At 30.6% G+C, this 21384-nt stretch overlaps 2 protein-coding genes across 2 annotated transcripts in view; one reads left to right on the top strand and one right to left on the bottom strand.

The window, feature by feature from the left end:
* The first annotated feature begins 584 nt into the window (after nt 1-584).
* Nucleotides 585-10296, top strand: LOC139499831 (uncharacterized). The gene is made up of 6 exons (XM_071288444.1): nt 585-749; nt 3436-3539; nt 3821-3893; nt 5655-5704; nt 7702-7855; nt 10101-10296. The coding sequence occupies exons 1-6, from the start codon at nt 671-673 to the stop codon at nt 10178-10180; spliced, it is 540 nt and encodes a 179-aa protein (XP_071144545.1). The 5' UTR covers nt 585-670; the 3' UTR covers nt 10181-10296.
* Nucleotides 10297-12203: 1907 nt separating this feature from the next.
* LOC139499815 (uncharacterized) overlaps nt 12204-21384 on the bottom strand; it is a 32228-nt gene continuing 23047 nt past the window's right edge. The window contains exons 6-10 of the mRNA XM_071288443.1: nt 19116-19213; nt 17269-17376; nt 13938-13973; nt 13385-13486; nt 12204-12820 (exon numbers count right to left, since the gene is read on the bottom strand). Of these exons, the coding sequence (XP_071144544.1) occupies nt 12524-12820; nt 13385-13486; nt 13938-13973; nt 17269-17376; nt 19116-19213 (641 nt within the window). The 3' untranslated portion in view covers nt 12204-12523. The remainder of the gene's footprint in view (nt 12821-13384; nt 13487-13937; nt 13974-17268; nt 17377-19115; nt 19214-21384) is intronic.

Genomic DNA, 21384 nt, shown 5'->3' with positions numbered 1-21384 from the left:
CGGCCCGAAACACCGTTAAATCGGTTGTAACTGGGACACATGATAAGTTAAGTACTCGTTGTTATTCTGTAATTAACATGTCGACATGAACTATTATATAATTTATTTATGTATTTCCCTGTCCCGAGTGTATATAGAGTGTTCTTGTACTTATTTGTACACATATTCCTGTCATGTAATGTAGTCCGGCATCTTAGCAATATATATATAGCATTGCCATTAAGCGCGAGGTTTTGCTAGCCACAAAACCAGGTTCAGCCAACCATTTTGGCAAGTTTTTTTTAAATGTCCTATACCAAGTCAGGAATATGGTAGTTGTTCTCTATTATGCCTAGTTCGTTTCTGTGTTTGTTGCATTGTCGTTTGTTTTTGTTGCACTTCAGTATTTCTCCTGTTGTTTCGTTGTCTTCCTCTTATAGTTGATTTGTTTCACTCGATTTTAGTTTATAACCCGAATTTGTTTTCTCTGAGTCTCAACCGATTTATGACTTTTGAACAGTGGTATACTATACTACTTTGGCCTTTATTTAACAGTATGGTTGTTCCTTAAATCTGTACTTTACTACAGTAATATTTCGTTCCTAATGCAGAAGAAGTCAGATGAGTTCCGATATCTTCGTTTGACGCTGACAGCACACTGTGATATGAAAGTCGCAAGAATTTGGACAATATGTATACATTTGATTATCTAGATATTAGACCATTGCACAAAGACGATATAAATTTTGCTTTTGATCTGGAAATAGAAGGTATTGTTTCTTTTTTTTGTAATTATAATTCATGTATATTTAACTGATTATTAAAGCGCTTTGAATCTAAATTGCCAATGTTTAAATATATTGAAAAAAAGAGACATTTAAAAAAAAAATTAGAAACGATTTAATTCAGAGAGGAGGAAAGAATTGTTGAAATAAAGCTGAGAAGGCTGCACTGTCTTAAAATGAAATATTTTTTATTACCATTTTTGTGGGAAGAGCTAGCTAGTAATTGTTTTGTTTGCGCCCATCTGCTTTATCAGCTGCAAAATCTACATTCAAAAATTTGATTTTCAGCCTGCGGATAAATCTTGTTAAAATGATTTTAAAAGGGATTTTTTTAAATGAGTTAAACGTTTACCGATAAAGTATCATTTAATTGTTAGTATTTTGTGTCAATTACACATTCTCATATTCCCTATATCACTATATCAAATTTAGCTGTTTATTGTATAACAATTATCACTTTGTCAACACTTGATTGCACAAACAATAATTAATTATCTGTAACACATTAAGTCCAAGTTTATATTTCCTTATCTTTTCTTTTTTGCATAGAAAAGCATTTTTATTAATTTATTTCATTTCGACTTACTTAAAGACAAGTATACAGTAAGATATCAGTTTACAAATCTATTGGTATAGTAACTTTTATGAAAATTTTAGCAGAGTCTGGTTTCAAATTTAAAAAAAAATTGTTAACAATGGTATGTATTTGTACTAATTCAGAAATACATCTACATCATAATGCAAGGGAATATAAATAAGTTGTCAAATAAAACCATATTTATATGTCTTGATAACTATGTTAAAGGTGTTTTTGTTTGCACTAAATAAATACGCCTGTAACATCAGATAAATACTATACTTCAAACTGATAGTATTGAACATGAAATATGAATGAGATTATCATTAACAATCTACATGGAGATATTTTAAGGACCCATTGAGATCGGGATTAGTGTGTTTATACACACTGCTGGATACTGTGAGAACATTTCTCACTCCGTTTTACAGAGATTGATTTGAATGATAAATACGTAATTTTTGAAGTATTATCATAGCTTCCATCTTCTTTAATCTACTGGCTAAAAAAGCCATCATAAAACTAATGTGTCAACTGAAAGCCAAATTGAACACAGTCAGCCATCAAGAATCTAGTATATAACCTGTATTATCCCACCTGTCTACTTTCACTGTATACACAGCATATTTACTTCAAATATAGAAAAGGATAGCACACGTTATATAATTAGCTTTATTTATAGATTTATAACGGTGTTTTAAGTTGTTAGTTCTGTTATAGATATTTACAAGCAACACAGTGACGGATCCAAAAGAGTGGGAAGGGGGTCGGGGGTTCCGGGGGTTGGAACCCTTTTTTTTGGACAATCAAGGAATTTGAATGGGGACAGGTGGTTGAAACCCCACTTTTTATCCTGCTTCCTTTTCATGTCATATAATGAAAAATTTTAATCACTTGCTTAAATAAAGATCTATAACTTTTTAACACATACGATGCGTGCCAGATTACTTTAAAAATCCCGAAATAACAGAATGTTAACGTTAACATTTTTAAAAGACCACAAATAAATTAATTTATTGTTCAATTTAATCTTACTCTTTATCAACCCCATTAATCTGAAAATATCAAATAAACATGTTGGTGTTAAATATCGAAGTTATCTGATACCAGGTAAATATATGTCCATATAACAATACAAATCGGTTAAATTGTTTCTATTGTTGCATAAAAATTAAAAACAAACATTGCAGATTGAGAACATAATGTAAACAAATAAAACGAAATTCAGGATTAATTTATTTTTGTTTAATGCTTACACACTTATTTAAAAATCAAATTTATTAAACAAATTTCTTAAATAAATAACCAGTGCAAATCATCATATGGTACGCTTGAATACCTCAAATTCACCTGTCTCAGGAAGATGACATGTAATCATCCGGCCTTGGGATCCTAAGTTTTTGTAGAAATATAACTTATTTTACATGTCATACTCACCTGGTTCATTAAATTGCAATTCAGATTTTGAACAATCTAAATAAATATAACACAAAATCGCTTATTTTTCTTTGTTTTATAACTTCGACAAATTAGCGAATAATGAGATATCTACATATACATTTGTAGGAGCCTGTAATTCAGTGGCTGTCGTTTGTTGCTGTGTTACATATTTGTTTTTCGTTCCTTTTTTTGTACATTTGGCTGTTAGTTTTCTCGTTTGATTTTTTTTTCATTTGAGATTTCGTGGCCTTTAATAGCTGACTATAAGGTATGGGCTTTGCTCATTGTTGAAGGCCGTACGGTGACCTATAGCTGTTGATTTTGGTGTCATTTGGTCTCTTGTGGAGAGTTGTTTTATTGGCAACCATACCACATCTTCTTTTTTATATGTTTACAGGTTTGTGTTTTTTTTTCTATTGAAATAGGGTTTTTTAATGTCAGTTATATTATAAGGGCTAGTTTTTTCCTGATAAAATAGGACATTAAAATATTTGGACAGTATAAAATCTGCAATTTTGCAAATGGCGTGAAGATAGTGTTGTTTAACCGTCCTTTACGACACCTTTTTTTTCTTAAAAAATATCTACATGAAGACACGTCTTATATTAATATTATGTCTATTATTACTCTATACACAATTACTTTTCGTCAAAGGTTACCCAGAGGACGAAGCAGCCACTTACGACATACTCAACTATAGACACACAGAAGCACCAGAGTTAAACAGAGGTTGTTTTCATGGAGATGAACTTATAGGAGTAAGGATGATGTTATTTCTTATATTTCAACTTGAACGACTTAAGGATATCGATTTTTTTGGGGTTTTTTTTATTGTGTTTTAACTGCAGATGATGGACACTTCAGTAGTCTAGGTTACTTAATCCTTTATAACATGAAATCGGATGTGACCAAATATGTTTCTTTGGAACACGTCCTAAAGTTTCCTTAATCCACAATAATTTTATTATTGTCAATTTTGTTCCCCAGTTATAAGTAATTACTGTTAGTATTATCTTATAAAGATTATTTTATTTTGAAGTTTGTGTCAGCAACACGTTACCATGAAGATACACTGAAAGATGAAGCCATGAATATGCATATACCTAATGGTGGTAAGTAAAGACACTTTCCAATGTCGTTACAGGTAGTTTCATCCCCGAAGGTTTCATCAGCCCATAAGTTAGCACTTTTTTGTTGATGTCAAATATCATTGAAATATTTGTTTTTTTTGTAATTCAACTAACTAGATAAAATGTTTAATTATTCGAAACACAATAGTTTTTTTTTCCACAAAATATGTTTACTTAGTCATATTTGGAAATTTTTTTCGGAATTTCTGAAGCTCTACAATTTCGTATTTGATTTGTCTTACAACTGTAATAATTCGAGCTCTCCTGATAGTATATGCAGACGAAACGCGCGTCTTGCTTTGAAATTCGAAGACTGTTATCTTCGATGAGTTTTTACAACTGCTGTTTGACTTTCGTCCCCGGGGGTATCATTAACCCAGTGTTCGCTTTTGTGTTGAAATGGTGTATAATTTATATGTTCTTTTTTCTATAAATTCTATATGTAAAAAAATCGAGTTATTCACCGAAAGTACAGATAACAATCTTTGGCACCACCTTTTTGGTATTTCCGGTTTTAACATCTTCGCTAGTCAAGGGTTACGATCCACTCCCGTTCTCTTGATAGAACGGGAGTGGATCGTAACCCTTGGCTAGCGAAGATGGGTTTTAATTACCTACAACTTCATTTTTGATTTTGCCAATCCGACTGTTTCAATTTAGCGTCTCCGTTGAGTCTAGTGTTGACGAAAAACATGTCTTGCGCACAAAACAATAAGCACACACATTATTTGATCCGACAATACCTTTATTATTTATTCAAAGGTCTAAAACAATTTTACAACTTTTCAGACATTCAAATCTTCATAATGAAAAAAAAGGTTGAATTTTCTATTTTCCACTTTCGACGTAGAAGGTGGATTTTGTCAAATTTAACATATAAAAGATATCTATGTTTGTTACCCGATTTCAACTCGTTTAGATGTCTCCCATTGCTTGATTTTTATCTCCTGAACACTTGATAAAATGATGTATTATATATAGCATATAAATTCATTTGAACAGACATGGTTTTAAAATTATTTGTTTTAAAACTTAAATATTGATCGAACAATCGCAGAAGTATAACTAATTTACTTTCACATACAAAATTAATAACCCATGTCAATTATTGTGATCAGCTTCAAACAAAAATTGATATAATTATATGCCATAAAACAGAATAGTTCAATATTTGCAGTAATTAATTTTAACTAGCATATTGAATAACATCAAGTCTACAATAAGATCAATAGCTGCATAACGACCAGGTGTTCAATGTATATTTTATTTATAAACTTTTTTCATACAATGTGAAAAAAGAGTACAAATATAGAACTCTTTCAGTTTCAAATGAAATCAAACACATTTTGATTTGAAGTAAGTTAAATATTTGCTAGCCATCACACATCAAAATAATTCTATAATGGACTGTTCACAATGTTGAACGTACAAGCATTACGGTTAAGTAACTAGGATATCATGAACAAACATTTCTTTGGATAATCCGTCTCCAAAATATAAATGTAGTTTAGTTAATAGTTCAAATCACCGTAGTTGTTATTTTTATGAAAGAATAATTTTTGATAATAAAGATATGACTTTATCTCAGACGATTTTAGCTCGATTTAGCTATTCCTTCTTGCTAGTTTTCTAATGGTTTTCATAATGACAAATACGAGGTAATAATTAAACTTTTAGAAAAAAAAGATCAATTAATATAATGTTTGAAATAGCTTTTCATAATGCTTTTTGTTGCTTTTTTAGAAAGTGTATGCATTCACTCAGTATGTGTCAAAGAATCACGTCGACGTCAGGTAAGTTCACATTTAGGTATAATATCATTTGAAGATATATGAATTAATAAAGTTTGAGTGGGATATTATGTACAAAAGGCAAATGATACAAACAAGGCATTCAAACTCATAAGTCGAAACCAAACTGACAACCTATGGCACAAAAAACTGTAAAACGACCAACGGACAAACAGCAGGACACAAAACACAACATAGAAAACATAAAACTGAGCAATACGGTCCCCACCAAAAACTGAGGGGATCTCAGGTGCTCCAGAAGCGTAAGAATATCTTGCTTCACATGTGTCACCCGTCTTGTAGCTCATGAAAGTGGTCAGGTGGTCAAATTCGAAGAAAACAGCACGGGGATTTCGGTAACGACCATTGGAATATGACCGTCGTCATCCGTGCAACAGATATTCCATCAATGTCAACTAACTCTAGATGGTGTTGATAAAAGTTTCGAAATGATGATTTATTTTTGCAACTGAAACTCTTGGTTTAATAACTTCCTGGTGAGCAGCAACTCTTTATCAACGAAATCATTAATGCAAGCTATGGAATATCGTATAACTTGGGAGATATAAACTCCATATGCTGCAATGTTGTTTCTTAGAAATGGAAAGTTTACATTGGGAAACTGAAATGATAAGTTTAAAAATCTCCAACCTTATTTTTAATTTGTTCTTTTATTTTAATATTACATCACAACCCCTGTTTTAAACCTTGGTAGATAGTTGAAACATTGTCAATCATACCACATCAAAGATATGACCGTCTATATGTTTTAATTGTCACGAAAGCATTCAAATATTTGACCGTCTATATGTATTAATTGTCACGAAAGCATTCAAAGATTTGACCATTTACATGTTTTAATTGTCATGAAAGCATTCAGCAATTTCAGCATCCACATGTGTAGACAATTGTGAACATATTGAAATCATAATTACTTTTTGACGTAATTTAGTTGCTATGCTGTATTTAAAATATATGATATTGACAACATAAGTAGAAATAGTATTTGGTTGACGCACTATACTATTCATTAAAGTAAGAGTTAAGCAATAATATGTGTCAGCTAAAATGTGATCTGCCGAGTGGGAAATATTATTGACTAGAATGTATGGCCAACATGCCAGTTTTATATTAATGTTTAAAACTGCCTTGAAGTGTTTAATTGGGTCAAAAATGCTCAAAACTGACCTTCTGATATGGGGTTATCTTTATAATTGATAAAATTCAAACAAGAGGCTTTTTAGTCCAACTCTTAAAACAATAGGTCATTGTAAAGAATGTTAAGAACTATTTGTTTTTAAATATCGTGACGGTTTGCAGAAATAATTTATTCTGTGAACAACGTTATATTCAAATCGAAATTCAAACCGTTAATAATTTACAAATAGCACGTGCACCTGAACAAATGATTAAAATTGAGAATGGACATATGGAATATGTCAAAGAGACAACAACCCGACCAAACAGCAGAAAACAGCCGAAGGCCACCACATAGTCTTGAGCGCAGTGAGAAATCCCGCACCTGTTTTCAGCTTGCCCTTAATAAAAATGGACTTCATTCTTAAGTCCAAAACATATAAATGACCCAAAATTACAAAACTTACAAGACAGGCGCAAACATGCTATGGTTAAACATGTGTTGTGATTTTTCAACTCTCCTCCTATAACTCTAGCCAATGTATAATTAAGAAATACACACAGTAAAAATCAGTAAAAATTATTGTATAATTTTCTTTTATGATTTTTTACATTTATACTTACTGGGATTCATTTATTTTCGTTGGTACCAATTTTCGTGGAATAAGGAAAATTTGCAAGTTCGTGGATATTTATTTTCTTGATTTTGCCGTAGTCTGCATACAAGCCTATATAAAACTTGCTATTCGTTAAACATTTAATTTCGTGGTTCGTCTGTACCCACGAAATCCACGAAAATTGGTATCCAACGAATAATAATGAATCCACAGTATATATAATTTTCGATTGTTTTTTTAATCTAGGGTGTAGCGACACACATGCTAAAAGAATTTATTAACTATGTCAAACACGAGGAGAAAGATGCTCATAGAATTCTGTTGATCTGCAAATCTAAACTGATACCATTGTATACTAGAGCAGGATTCATCTTCAAATGTAAATCAAACGTTGTTCATGGTAGGTAAAATGAGAGTCCTCTTAGAAAGATCCACATAGAGTACTGGCTGTACACAAATAAAAAAAACAACAAATGAAAAACATGCATACAAAAACAATTATATTTCCAATTATCAAAAAAAAAAAGACACACTAATAAGTGCAGCTCATTAAATGTGTGTTCTTTGACACAAGAAAAGTGTTGCGTTTCCACAACACCTGAATGTTGTTATAGAACATGATTTAAAATGAGACGTAACGGAGGGAACGTTAAAACATTTCTAAAAAATACCATCTTTTGTTTATGAATTGATGACGTTAATTGTTCAACAAACACCAACTTTTACGGACAAATAGAAAGTTCTTGAAAGATTTAAATGTATATTATTGATCTATATGATTGTAGATATATTGAGAGTATCTATTTATCAAACAGTTAGTTATAATGTAGAATAATAAAATCATTTGTTACTTTTTCTTTCGTGACCCCATAATCTAAACTCTTCGAAGGTTCATTCCAGTACAATGTCCGTGTAGTTTTAAACGTTTCAGTTTAGTTGCTTCCAATCATCACATTCACAGAGAGACCACCATACCTCATAAACTATACTGTCTATGAATATTTTATTAACAAATGTCAAATTTACATTGATCCATTCAATTTAACGTATGTGGCATACATTTTGTGATTAAACGATAAAATCTGTAAATTGATCAAAATCAATGAAAGTGTCTGCCTGGTAATAATTTGCTTTATTAACACTGAATGGTTTTGATTGTTGTACTAAGATAATATTTATAGTGTTCAACTGGACATTGATGACCATAATAGCAAATTTGTAAGTTTATTAGTTTTCATGCATGTTTTTTTCGTTTCATTTTCATTTCTTGTCTGATAAAGTAGCGACCACCCAATGTTTAGAATCTTTTAACATGCAGATTAGTTAGAAACAGATTTTTGATATGGTGGTAATTTTACAAAATTAGAGCATTAAGGGAATAAATTGATGTTTTGTTTTATTCATAAGCAATTTTTTTCTTCCCAAAAAAATCGTACCTTTCCGAAAGGTTATCAAAATTTTAAATAACAGTTACCAAAGATATCAGGCTTATAATTTGATACACCAGACGCACGAAAAATATGGGAAATGGTTTTTGACTCATTAATATGCATGTGTTCAATTTACCATTTTTTCTTAAAATGTCCTGTACCAAGTCAAAAATAATAGTTCGTTTCTATATATGTTAGCGGGTTATTTTTGTTGCACAGTAGTGGTCGTGGTGTACCTTTGTTTTCTTCTTATTGTTGATGTGTTTTCCTCAGTTTTAGTTTGTAGCCTGGATTTATTATCTTTCAATCGATTTATGACTTTTAAACAACTCAAACTGCTGTTGTCTTTATTTTCTCCCTTCAGAAATATGACTACTGTTGATACATGAGAAAAGAGTGGTCATAATATGTACTTGGTTTGTATTTCGACAACATTTCAAAATAGAGAGAACATTTATCTGTATATGGACGGAATTTCATATTCATATATATTTAAAGTGTTACTGCCGATGTATTGACAGTATTACCAATTGCTGCCGGTATCTTATGCTATTTTATGTATCTGGAAAACTTAAATATGGAAAACTTTTTCAACAGAAAAAAAACATGATCAGCAAGAAATATTTACAAATACTTGAACATTCCGTCATTAAGAAAAGATCTTTATGAAAATAAAGTTAAGGACAATCAACCACTGACCTTTTTATTAAAGTTTTTGTCTGAATATGACTTGAATATTTTTAAACATTCCCTCAAAGTGCGTATTGTGTTATAGAAGGCTGCAAGAATTGCTGCTGATTTTAAATTTGCAATCATTTGCTTAGCAATTCAGGCTCCTTTGAGTCCCAACTTTTCATTTATTATATATATAATTAAATTTTATGAGAAAGTTGATTCAGTACATTCATAAACTTGATGATCGGTCATCATTTTGTATGAACAAGACAATATACTACATGGGTGATAAGTAATACTTCGTTGGTACTATACACACAATATTCGAACAATAAGAAAAATCTGGAGTATTATACATTATAAATATGTCTGTAAATGAATCGTTTGATAATGTTGATATTCAAGTTAAGACTTCGACAGATGTTGATATGTTATAGAAAGGCTGTTACTTTAATCATAAATCGCTTGTATTTTAACCAAACCATAAAAAACGATTACGAATATATACAATGCATTACATTTATTTATTTTAAATTTTAGGAAAAGAAACATGGTATGAACTAGAAGTGCAATTAAAGTCGAGAGAAAATTGCGAGGAACTAACATATAATGGTTATTAAACATTTAAATGGCCCATACATGCATGCCTTGAAATGAATTATATTTTGTTGCAATCTATTTTAATTTGTGCAATCTGTTATTGAAAACCTGTGATATAAAGCAGTAAAAAAATCAACATGTTTTGATGTTTTACTAGCCCAGTAGTCAGCAGAATTTACATATATTATCGTGATTTTGTCATATGTATAAATTAATTGTCAGTTTATTTTCGATCTATGAGTTTGATTGTCCCTCTGGTACCTTTCGCCCCTCTTTTAACTGTTTACAGAACTCAAACGTGTTCTAAATAGTAAATACCAAGGATTTTCTACCCCAGGAAATAGATGACCTAATCTGTAATAGAGGGGAAGCTGCTGAAAGGATTCAAAGAATATATCTCATTTCCTGCAATTGTTTTATTATTACATAATCAAACCCGCTTGATGTTCGTTCGCTTTAAAATGTAAACTATCTCCTTGTTTATGACAATTTTAATCAATTCGCCATGATCTGGAAAAACGGTGAAATACTTTACTTCCTTAAACATAATGATAACTATAATTGGTAACAAGACAACCTTCCGTCGCTATGAACTAGTTAGTTCACAGCTTTAACATGATGGAAATTCATGCACATTCAATTACCAGTTATTGGTTTGATGATGTCATAAAACACACTTTTTTTGTGATGTTTTTCTTCTTCTTAAAATGTCGTTTACCAAGTCAGGAATATGGTAGTTATCAAATAGTCCGTCAGTTTGTTTTTGTTTCTGATGTTCTGTTGTTTTCCTCTTATACTAGTAGTTGACGTTTTTTTCTCGGGTTTAGTTCGTAACCCCCATTTGTGTTCGCTGAGTTGATGTATTGGAAAGCGGTATACTACTGTTGCCTTTATTCTTCATCACTTAAGCATCAAATAGATTAACAAGGAATGAATGGCAGAGGAGCCCCTCAAAAGCATACTTTTTGAATGTTTAAACCATCTTATAAATTCCCGTTTAAAATGAAATCATATAGAATATAATCTCCGAAAGTTCCTCTCTCGTGATTCTTAAATAAGGGAAATAAACTACAGTTATCATAATCCCATATTTATAAAACTATACTTGTTTCGAAAAGAAAAGTCGGCTTGATTGAATTAATCCGATATTTAATGCTTTTTTTTACAACAGTACCGAAATAAGCGAAGTAGATGGTTAGTTTTACAAAATATTTTTATTAGATTGTTTACGTGTCAGTATCAATATTCTCAAAACATTGAAACAACTTTAAGTTATCTCTCTTGGATTACTGAATTGTTGTAATAATCACGACAAAAATAATTTTAAGGGCTGATGTGTATTTTTATCTAGCCTTCATATTTTATAGAATGCTGTAATCTGTCGCTGAGTAATTGTTTTCCCTTATGACATCTGGCTTGTTTCGGATAAACTCGGTATAACCCAGATTTCAGTTACAGCAATGTCTGTTTGTTTTGTTTTTGTCAATATTATGGTATTTGATGCGATTGTCATACAAGTGAAAGGTTTAGCCAGGTATAAAACGAGGTTTAATCCACCATTTTCTACATAAGAAAATACCAGTACCAAGTCAGGAATGCGACGGTTATCCATTCGTTTGATATATTTGAGCTTTTTATTTTGCCATTTGATTAGGGACTTTCCGTTTAAAATTTTTCTCGGAGTTGAGTATTTTTGTGATTTTAATTTTTGTGATTTTAATTTTTCTCCTAGCTTTATAAATGTCATAATCTGTTTTGCTTTCTACTATTGTGAAAATTAATGATCCGGATATGTCGGGTGAATAAACATGATCAACTTATTCTTATGGCTGAACTAATGATATCATCATTAAATTAGACCTGTTTTGGCCAAAGAAGTTCTCATTCAAAGTGAAGAAAAGTCAAAGCTTTTGATTTCAATCGAGTTTGAGGGTTTGCTACAATCTCAATTTAGCTAATATAGAATACTAGTGAACGTTATCAATCTGACATTCACTGTTGACCGTCAGCCTTCTAAAAAGTTAAATACCAGTAGTGTGCAGGTAAAATTGAAATGATTTATTAAAATGTAACATTGATTTTCGTTTGAAAATTAAGTTTACACTCGGAAGACCCAACACGAAACAAACAATAATGAATGCTTTTGATATTAGTTTTCATAGACTTGATTTAAGTAAAAATATAAATGTGTATACATTTGTCAAGTAAAAACAACAAAGCTGTAATCTTCATTCATTAAATGCAAATGATTGTTGATGTGTCAAGTAGTAACAAAACCGAGTTCTTCATTGACTGCAAGTGTTTCTTGATGTGTCAAGTACAAAAAGCGGATTTTTTCATTGGCTGCAAGTGATTTTGATGTATCAAGTAGAAACAAAGCTGAATTCTTCATTGATTGCAAGTGATTGTTGTCGGTCTTTGAGTTTCTTCTTCTCTATACTAAGAAAATGTCGCTTTCGTAAGACGTCTTCGAGATCTGGAACTATTGTTAGTTTTGAAAGACACTGGAAATACTCAGCCATCACCATCTCAACAAACTGACAAAGGCACATGTTTTGATTTGTATGTCGTTCTTGTGTAGAACTTGGTAACTGTTTCAATATCATACAGTGTAAAAATGCAGCAGAAATCATAACCAGTAATTGTTCCCCAAGTGTTTTCTATAAATAATAAATTACATATTTCCGATGATATAAATATCTTAACAGAAAAACGTTAAAAGTTATACAATGTATTGAATGTTAATCAACTAATCTGACAAAGAAACAATATATTTGCACTAGTAGTTGCAACGTTTAGCAATGACACAATGCAATAAATATTTTATAGCTGACTACACATTATGGGCTTTGATCATTGCTGAAAGTCATACGGGGACAAATAGTTGTTAATTTCTTTGTCATTTGGTCTCTTGTGAAAAATGGCCTCCATGGCATTCCTATCATATCTTTTCATAACCAATACCGATTGTTAAGAGTAACTCATAAAAAAATAAAAGTTTCCCAAAAAGATTAAGCGTTGAGCCACATTTACATAAAAGGTTTGCAGTGTTTACTTATAATATTTGACTGTAATTGTGATCTAAATTACCTCATTATGACTGAAGATACAAGCCGGCTTTTAAAGATAAGTACAATTATTTTCTGTGACAAAATTTGGATCTTGAATATGCAGCAGGTAGAACTGTTTTTTGAATGTCTCGATTGGTATTAAAATGTACTTACTTCAGATAAAAAGTCTCGACTTTTCGTATATAGTTCAATCAGAGAGTTAAATTTCTCAGCATCTTCTTCGTTGTATGTGTTTAAGAGTAATTCAAGATCAATCTGTGAACAAAATTATAACATATAAAAGAGATGAATTACACGATTACGTCCGCAATACATGGTTGTCTAATCAAAGATGAAATAGTGAATATATAACTTTAACGCATTAATTTGTTTTCTTATTACATTTGATATTTTATATGTAAAGTACATGCGTTCTTGTTTGTTTGGTTTTTGTTGTTTTTATGCTGTCAAAGCAAACTCATTATGCACAATCCCTTCTCAACATTACACAAAAACTTGTAATCCAAGCTGGTATCATTCCTGTATTGGAATTTACACCAATACAATTATTTGATTTCATTACACGATCAGATATAAAATAACAAACAGAAAGATATACGGATATTTAGATGTAACGATATTTTGTTGTTTAATTCTAAGTATCGTATGTATGTATTTACTAAAGATGAATTTCAGAATGTTCTCTACTATATAATTGAATACCTACCGTACAATCATCGATACAATAATAGACAAACTGTATCTGGTAAGAAGTGAAGGAAATAATAATGGATAGCATATTAGAGATAAAAGATTAAGACCACCTTTTTAAAAAGTATTCAAATTGAAGACTTTAAACATTGGATATCAAATAGTACATTGAAGAACGTACAATAAAAACAGCCCAGAGAAAACAATCAGCTCTTTCATATAATCATTGCCTATTCCGTGTCGCTGGATCTCAGTCTTATTGAATCAAGCACTTATAGCTATTCTATCAAAGACTATTCATTAAGGTACAAGTAAAATATAATTGTGCTTTCATTTCTGTGGAGTTTTGGCAGACTGTTTTTCTTCTTTTTATATTCGTCATTTCTTCATCTTATGCAAAACTAATTGACCTCCCTAGATTACCAAAGTCAATATTCAAATAATGTACAAGTTGATAAATAAAAAATCCCAATTAGCTTATTGCCTATTACTTTCTATGACATTGCTATTGGAAAGTGGTTAAAGATCTTGTTTTTTATAGTTCTATTAAAAATTATCAGAAATAATAACCATTAAATTAACATAAAGCTAATAATAAAGTTATTTCATTGGTCTTCAAATATCGATTTAGAAATACAGTTTAATGGCAACTTTACAAAAACAACAATTAATCATTTTGTATGTTTTCGTATGTTTGAGATCCAGATTTTTCAACATTTTCTAAAACAATATTTCAATTTAAGATTTAAACTAATTTTCATTAAATGTCATCTCAAGGTATTAGATAAATTGGGTAAAAAGTAAAATAACAAAATCACAGAACTCCGAGGAAAATTCTAAAAGGAAAGCTTTTAAGCAAATGGCAAAATCAAAAGTTTAAACACATCAAACGAATGGATAACAACTGTCATATTCCTGACTCGGCACAGGTTTCTTTTGTAGATATGGTGCATGTACCTAGTTTTATAGCTAGCTAAACCTCTCACTTGAATGATAGTCGCATAAAATTCCATTATATTGACAACGATGTGTGGACAGAACAAATAGACATAATAGAAAAACAAGTCATAAATAGGGGTACAGCAGTAAACATTGTGTTATAATCTTAATCACTACAAAAACAAGCAAACATGCCAATAAAGATAAACAAAAGGCATATAGAAACAAAATACATTAGCAAAACCGAAAGCCAAAAATACAAAAATTACCATAGCACAATAACACAATGACGTACTGAGCTACGTCAAATTAATATCACCAAAAACAGACTTAACAGTAAAAGTTATAATTTACAAAGACAAATAAAAGAATACTATAACAAGTTATTAAGAAGATAGACTGCATCAGTCCATATAATCTTTACTTCAAGACCATCGTGTATTATTTGTAATGTCTTGCTATCTTCCAATGAACCTTTTTTTTTAACATGATCAATGTATCTAAATGTAAAATCAAATGATCTGAAACGTTTATTCGTTAAAGTTACGATGAGCTCGGGCGTTAAAATATAACCATTGTATGTCTTATTCAAAATTGTTGACCTCTTTCTAAAATTGGCTATTTTTTTCTAATTTTACCTTATTATCAGATAGCTCAAATTACCACTAAATCTCTTGCATGATGCATTAACTACTACCAATTATTATAGATATGCAGGTAATAGATGTTCATCATGAAAACAAGTAGAATGTTAACGCGTTATTAGTATATTGAACTGAAACAAGGGCATACGATACGACCACAACGTGATGTTTTACGAAAATTTGCAATGGTCAATTCAGATATGTAATGAAAAATATTAAATTCATGTGTTGAAATTAGATATAAATGGGGTCAAACTTTTTCACCATTTACTAAAAAAAAAACGGCTTCTTCGACATATCTATCCATGGGATAGACATATGTTTTTGTCTCAAATGATAAGATTAACAATTTTTTGGAAATAATTCATTTTCATTTTAAAAATAAGAAAATAACATCATTTTTTGCTGCACTTTTATCTTCATCAAAATTCAAATGTCATTGAGTCCTTGAACTAGTTTTCAAGCTACTGGTTAAAATGCATCTGTGTATCAAGCAGTTTGAAGTCGCAAAAAATAACATTTTACGTTAACAATGTCTTTACCTTTCATGTTACTGTATCGTACGGCCTTACGCATTTACTAGATGAAATAGAGAAACACAAACCTAGAACAATGTAAACAAAAAAGATGTCGATATAAAAAAATAATTCGCAATGTATTATGGCACCAACAAGAACATCCACTGCATGGTAAATGTATATTGATTAAATACAATAACATGCCTAAAAATTTATTAAGAAAAATGTATTCATCGCAGCAAACTTCGTTAAACGTTATTACGATGGTTTCATTGCTTTGTGTGCAATTTCTATATTCAATTAAGACAGCAACTTTGTAAAAGATATCGACCGGGTCGACAAATTAAAGTATTTATTTTAATAAAATTCTTGCTAAAGGATTTATTAAATATTCTAAAAGTGCAATGAAAGGCAATCACAGGCACGATTTCTTAAAAAACAGTCTGTTTGGCGTAAAATCAATTTCATGGAAATTGAGATTTAGTCAATTTACATTTTGTGTGCATATCAGATCTACAAGTCACATCAATTTTCTGCTTTCACTACCCACTTGATCTGCAAGTCACTTGCAGGCTTGGATACTTTTTAGTTAAAATGACTATTGAATGTGCTTAATGATTCCTATTGATAAACAAAATCATGAAATAGATTACATGTCAGATAGATTCCATACATTGTCTTTCATGAAAGTGATTATCATTATTCTTTTCCCTCAATATCCGCTATATATATATATCTATGATGTTTTATTCACTACTTTTGTTATAATGCAAATCTCATTTTTGAACTGAGGTTTTTTTTCTTGGCGTTTTTCATAATCAGAACTTTATAAGTGATCAGCTCTTGCCCGGTAATTCATATATTATGAAGTAGAACAAGACATTTGTATAAGTAAAGGTAGATTGAACTGAATGAGATTAATTTTCAAAAATAAACAAATTGTATTGTGTCCCAACTTCCTATAAAACTTGAATTCGTATTCTTCTGTGAATATATTTAAAAAAAATGTTTTTCGGTGTCAACATGCAATTTGAAAGTGGTGGGCTTTTACATTGTTTGCAATATAGGTCCATTAAGAATCAATGTAAACTAATATGGTTTGATATACTAAATTATCCAAAATAGTCAGACATTTAAAACAAAAGACATTTCTGGAATTCTATAAAACTATAATAATTTGGGAGTAGGATTTAAAAGTATATTGATATACCAATAAATATCAAATGTGAAAAATTCAAAAGGATACATTAAAAGATCCATCTTTACAAACTACAATGGTCAGTAAAACTGGTTTTTCAGCTCGATAAAACTTCCCATTCAGATCTATACAGCATCTCATCATTCGACGACATAACTAAAAAAATGTTGATGGAATATATATTAGGAAATACAAGTCAGTACAATGTTAAGCAAAGAAGTACTCAAAACACGTTTTAAATAGGAAAGCATATAATGAAATAGTTGTCAGATTTATTGCCCTGAGGAATTACGAATATTTCACATTCCCAGTAAATCTATCTCGTAAATATTACACAATAGCTGAATAGGGGATTTATTACATTAGGACTGCAACAACGCAAATTGAAATTGATAATACTTTAAAGAATATCAGCTTCTGTGAAGAATGTTTCTTAAGAAATCAGAGGCGTTAAGATTCCTAAGAAGCTTAAACCACTTGGGTATGAAATGTTACAAAAAGTGAAATTATTTTCATCAGCGTTAATGTCTTAACAATAAAGGATGAACACTAGACTCCAAAGAAGACGATTAGTCAAATTACTCTGTAGGAAATAATAGACTATTAGTGTCAATAGCTGTCTTACAAATAATGAAGAAAACAGTCGATGGAATGCCAAGTTATGTCGTAAATCTACACAATCAATAATAACCAATAATTGCCCAAGATTATACGGCATTACTTAGAAACATAACATTTTACAGTCGGAACAATTCGCATAGATTTTGTAAACAACTTTATATAAAGCCAAATAAATGCCTTTATATCGTGTTTTTGCTGTATTTTATTAGTATTTGAAGTTCAGCTCTTTGGATCATCTTACAAAATACATGTCATCAAATATTACTTCTCTGTTTGTGAATATCACAACCTTGCATAAATTTGATAAGTTATGAGAAAAAATAACTGAACATGCAAAAAGCTGCAGCAATGACGTCAATTACTGATGCTTAAAACCATTTGTTAATGTCTAATTTGGTTTTAAACGTTTTTTTTAGTCAAATATAAACCTCATAAGGCGATGACGCAAGAAAACATTATTTTTTCACATCATCGTATCAGTGTTTACTCCTACGGCATGTGTATGAAGCACCTGTTATAACTCAATGGAACTTATACACTAATATAAATGAAGTTGTTTGTTACAGATAAGCTATCTGCTGACTATATTATAATGGTATTTAGTTGGTTGGTAGGACCAGGGGCACTATCCAGTATGTTTTGTATTTTAAAACTGTTTTATTAATGATATCGATAAAAAAAAACTATATACAGATTAATATAAACAGCACGTGAAATGACGTTTCCTTTAAATTAAATTCTATAAAAGAAATGTAACCAACATAAGAATGATTTACGGGTCAAATCAATTATTTAATTTTTCATATGATTTTCTGTTATGGCTGAAACAAGCACACGCGCAATCATTTCAAATCTAAACAAAGGTCGCATGCCGATGCATCAAATTGAAGTTAAATTATCGATTCTAGTCATTAATGTAATAAGGAAGTTTCTGGTTTTGAAAAACAAAATGCTCATGACGAAAAACTACGATGTTTTACATTTCGTTTTTATAGAAGTTTAAAACATTGTTAGAACACGTACGTTAATCTACATATGCTGTCGAAATCGTAGCTGATGCCCTTTTAATATGAGAAATATATTTAAAAACAAAACAAGGACAAAAGCATATAATTTGAAATAAGATATACCATATGATAAAACCATACTTTTATACCTACACTATTATTTCAATGCAAGCTCGAATACGAAAATAACGCGTACAGTATATATATACTTTATATAGCTTAAACATACCGGCTGAGAATCTATAATACAAACGAACTGTTTCATACCTTTTTATGTAATAGTTGGCGTTTCCATCTGAGACCATAACCGTACAAAACAAACAATAATGGAATGGTAAAAACTATCAATCTGATTCCTAAGGCACCTGAAATATAGATAAACCACTAACATGATACTGAAATTGTTATAGACGATGAAGGTATAAACTTGATACGCAAGGCATCTACAATAAAGAAAAATATGAACTAGCGTACTGATTTAAAAACGTGTCGAGGTTAGGAAAAAACTGTTAAACTGATAAACTGTGCAATGTAAGTAAAATTTATTAACCTGAAATTCAAGCATTTGACATGTAGGTTCAAATAGGGCAACAGTAGGATACGGGTGTTCAAAAGTCATAAATAGATTTAAAAAAACAAACAATCAATCGTTACAAAATTCAATTCAGAGGAAATACAGACGAACACTGACAATATGATACGTACTGTGCGATAAAATCTAAAACCATAAAACTTGTGCAAAAGCAACCTGCAATGCTGATGCTTGTTTCACATTAAACATATCATTTAGCTTCCTCTGCTTTAGATATTCAGATATACAGGAATGATTTATTCCTGAATATGTCATTTTTGTTGAATTTTGATGTGCATGGTGAATGGATGCAAGTAAGAGACCATTACCATGTGTATTGCTCCTTTTGAAGTTCGTATACATCCCTCAGATTTTGTTTTACTTTTATTTTCATCTTTTAAATAGATATATAATATTTGAACATCACTAAACTACTATTGAATCTAATTTGTATTCATCCAATATATGTGATTCTTATTTAAAAAAAGAAAAAAAGAAAGGCAACGACAGGTGACAGATATATAAAGCATAAAAGCAAAGCAAAATAATACAAATTAAAAAGGACAACGAAGCACAGCTTGCACTAGAACACATAAATCTTGACGAAATATATCCGTTGGAGTACAGAATTAAGAATTAAGGTAAATTTTATCCTTATACCTCTCATAAAGGCAGTAAACTTAATGAATTCAATCAATAAATAAGGTGACACATCTGCAGAAGCAATTACACACCATTGGGAAGCACATACGATCACCCCCGTTTTTAGTGGCGTTCGTCTTGTTCAGTGTTTAGTTTTCAGTGTTGTGTTTTGTAGACTGTATTTTCTCTTCTATTTTTTAGCCATGGTGTTGTGTGATTGTCTTCAAGTTATGGCTGAATTTCCCTTTTGTATCTAAAGAGGTACACATGCAGAGGTTCATACACAAAAATATAGTTATGTTTCGTCAAAAAAAAATCCCTCACAATACACCAAACTATAACGAATCTCGGCATTATTATTGCTATAAATCTAAAAAAGTGTTCTCTTCAAACCAACTAAACAACAGAATACAACAAGTTAAAATACAATTATCATGAGATATGTGGTAATTGGTTTGCTATTATTAAACCTTATAAAAACATTTTTAATGCAATTTATCGGAAATTATACTGTCTGAAAGTGATAAATAGGACCATAAATATTTGATCCGACCTGGGAATAATATTCAACGAACAAAATACTGACAATAATGAATCTCAAACAATTAATGTCTACAAAATGTTGTTTAATTCATACTAAAAAATATGTACCTTTTTTCTTATATTTCTTAGATACCGTACAAAATGCATCAGTTTATGAATGTTACTTTTTAAATAGATCAATAATCTTCAATTTCTTTATACTGTTCTTTAAACATCAAAACAAAACGTTATAACAATCAAGTATTCGTAGAGTTTTCGTGGTTTTGCCTTCATTATGAACGCTAAATGTCGAATATTTGAAATAGTTATCACAAGTACTAGGATTATAATTTAATACGCCAGACGCGCGTTTCGTCTACACATGACTCATCAGTGACGTTCAGATCAAAATAGTTATAAAGCCAAACCAGTACAAAGTTGAGGAACATTGAGGACCCAAAATTCCCAAAAAGTTGTGTCAAATACGGCTAAGGTAATCTGTTCCTGGGATAAGAAAATCCTTAGTTTTTGAAAAATTCAAAATTTTGTTACACTAAATTTATACAAAAGACCATATAATTGATATTCATGTCAACACCGAAGTGCTGACTACTAGGCTGGTGATACCCTCGGGGACGAAACGTCCACCAGCGAAGGCATCTACCCAGTGGTGAAAGCCATGGATGCATATATAGGTGACCTTTAATTGTTTATTATTTCCTTGTCATCTTGTCTCTTTAGAAGATTTGTCTTATTGGCAACCATACCTCATCTTCTTTTTATATAAGAAAATATTATTTG

This window comes from Mytilus edulis, chromosome 1 (assembly GCF_963676685.1).
Source record: "Mytilus edulis chromosome 1, xbMytEdul2.2, whole genome shotgun sequence".
In the NCBI taxonomy this organism is placed as follows: Eukaryota; Metazoa; Mollusca; class Bivalvia; order Mytilida; family Mytilidae; genus Mytilus; species Mytilus edulis.
The sequence above is the reverse complement of the archived record's forward strand: the minus strand, read 5'-3'. Positions and strand labels throughout refer to the sequence as shown.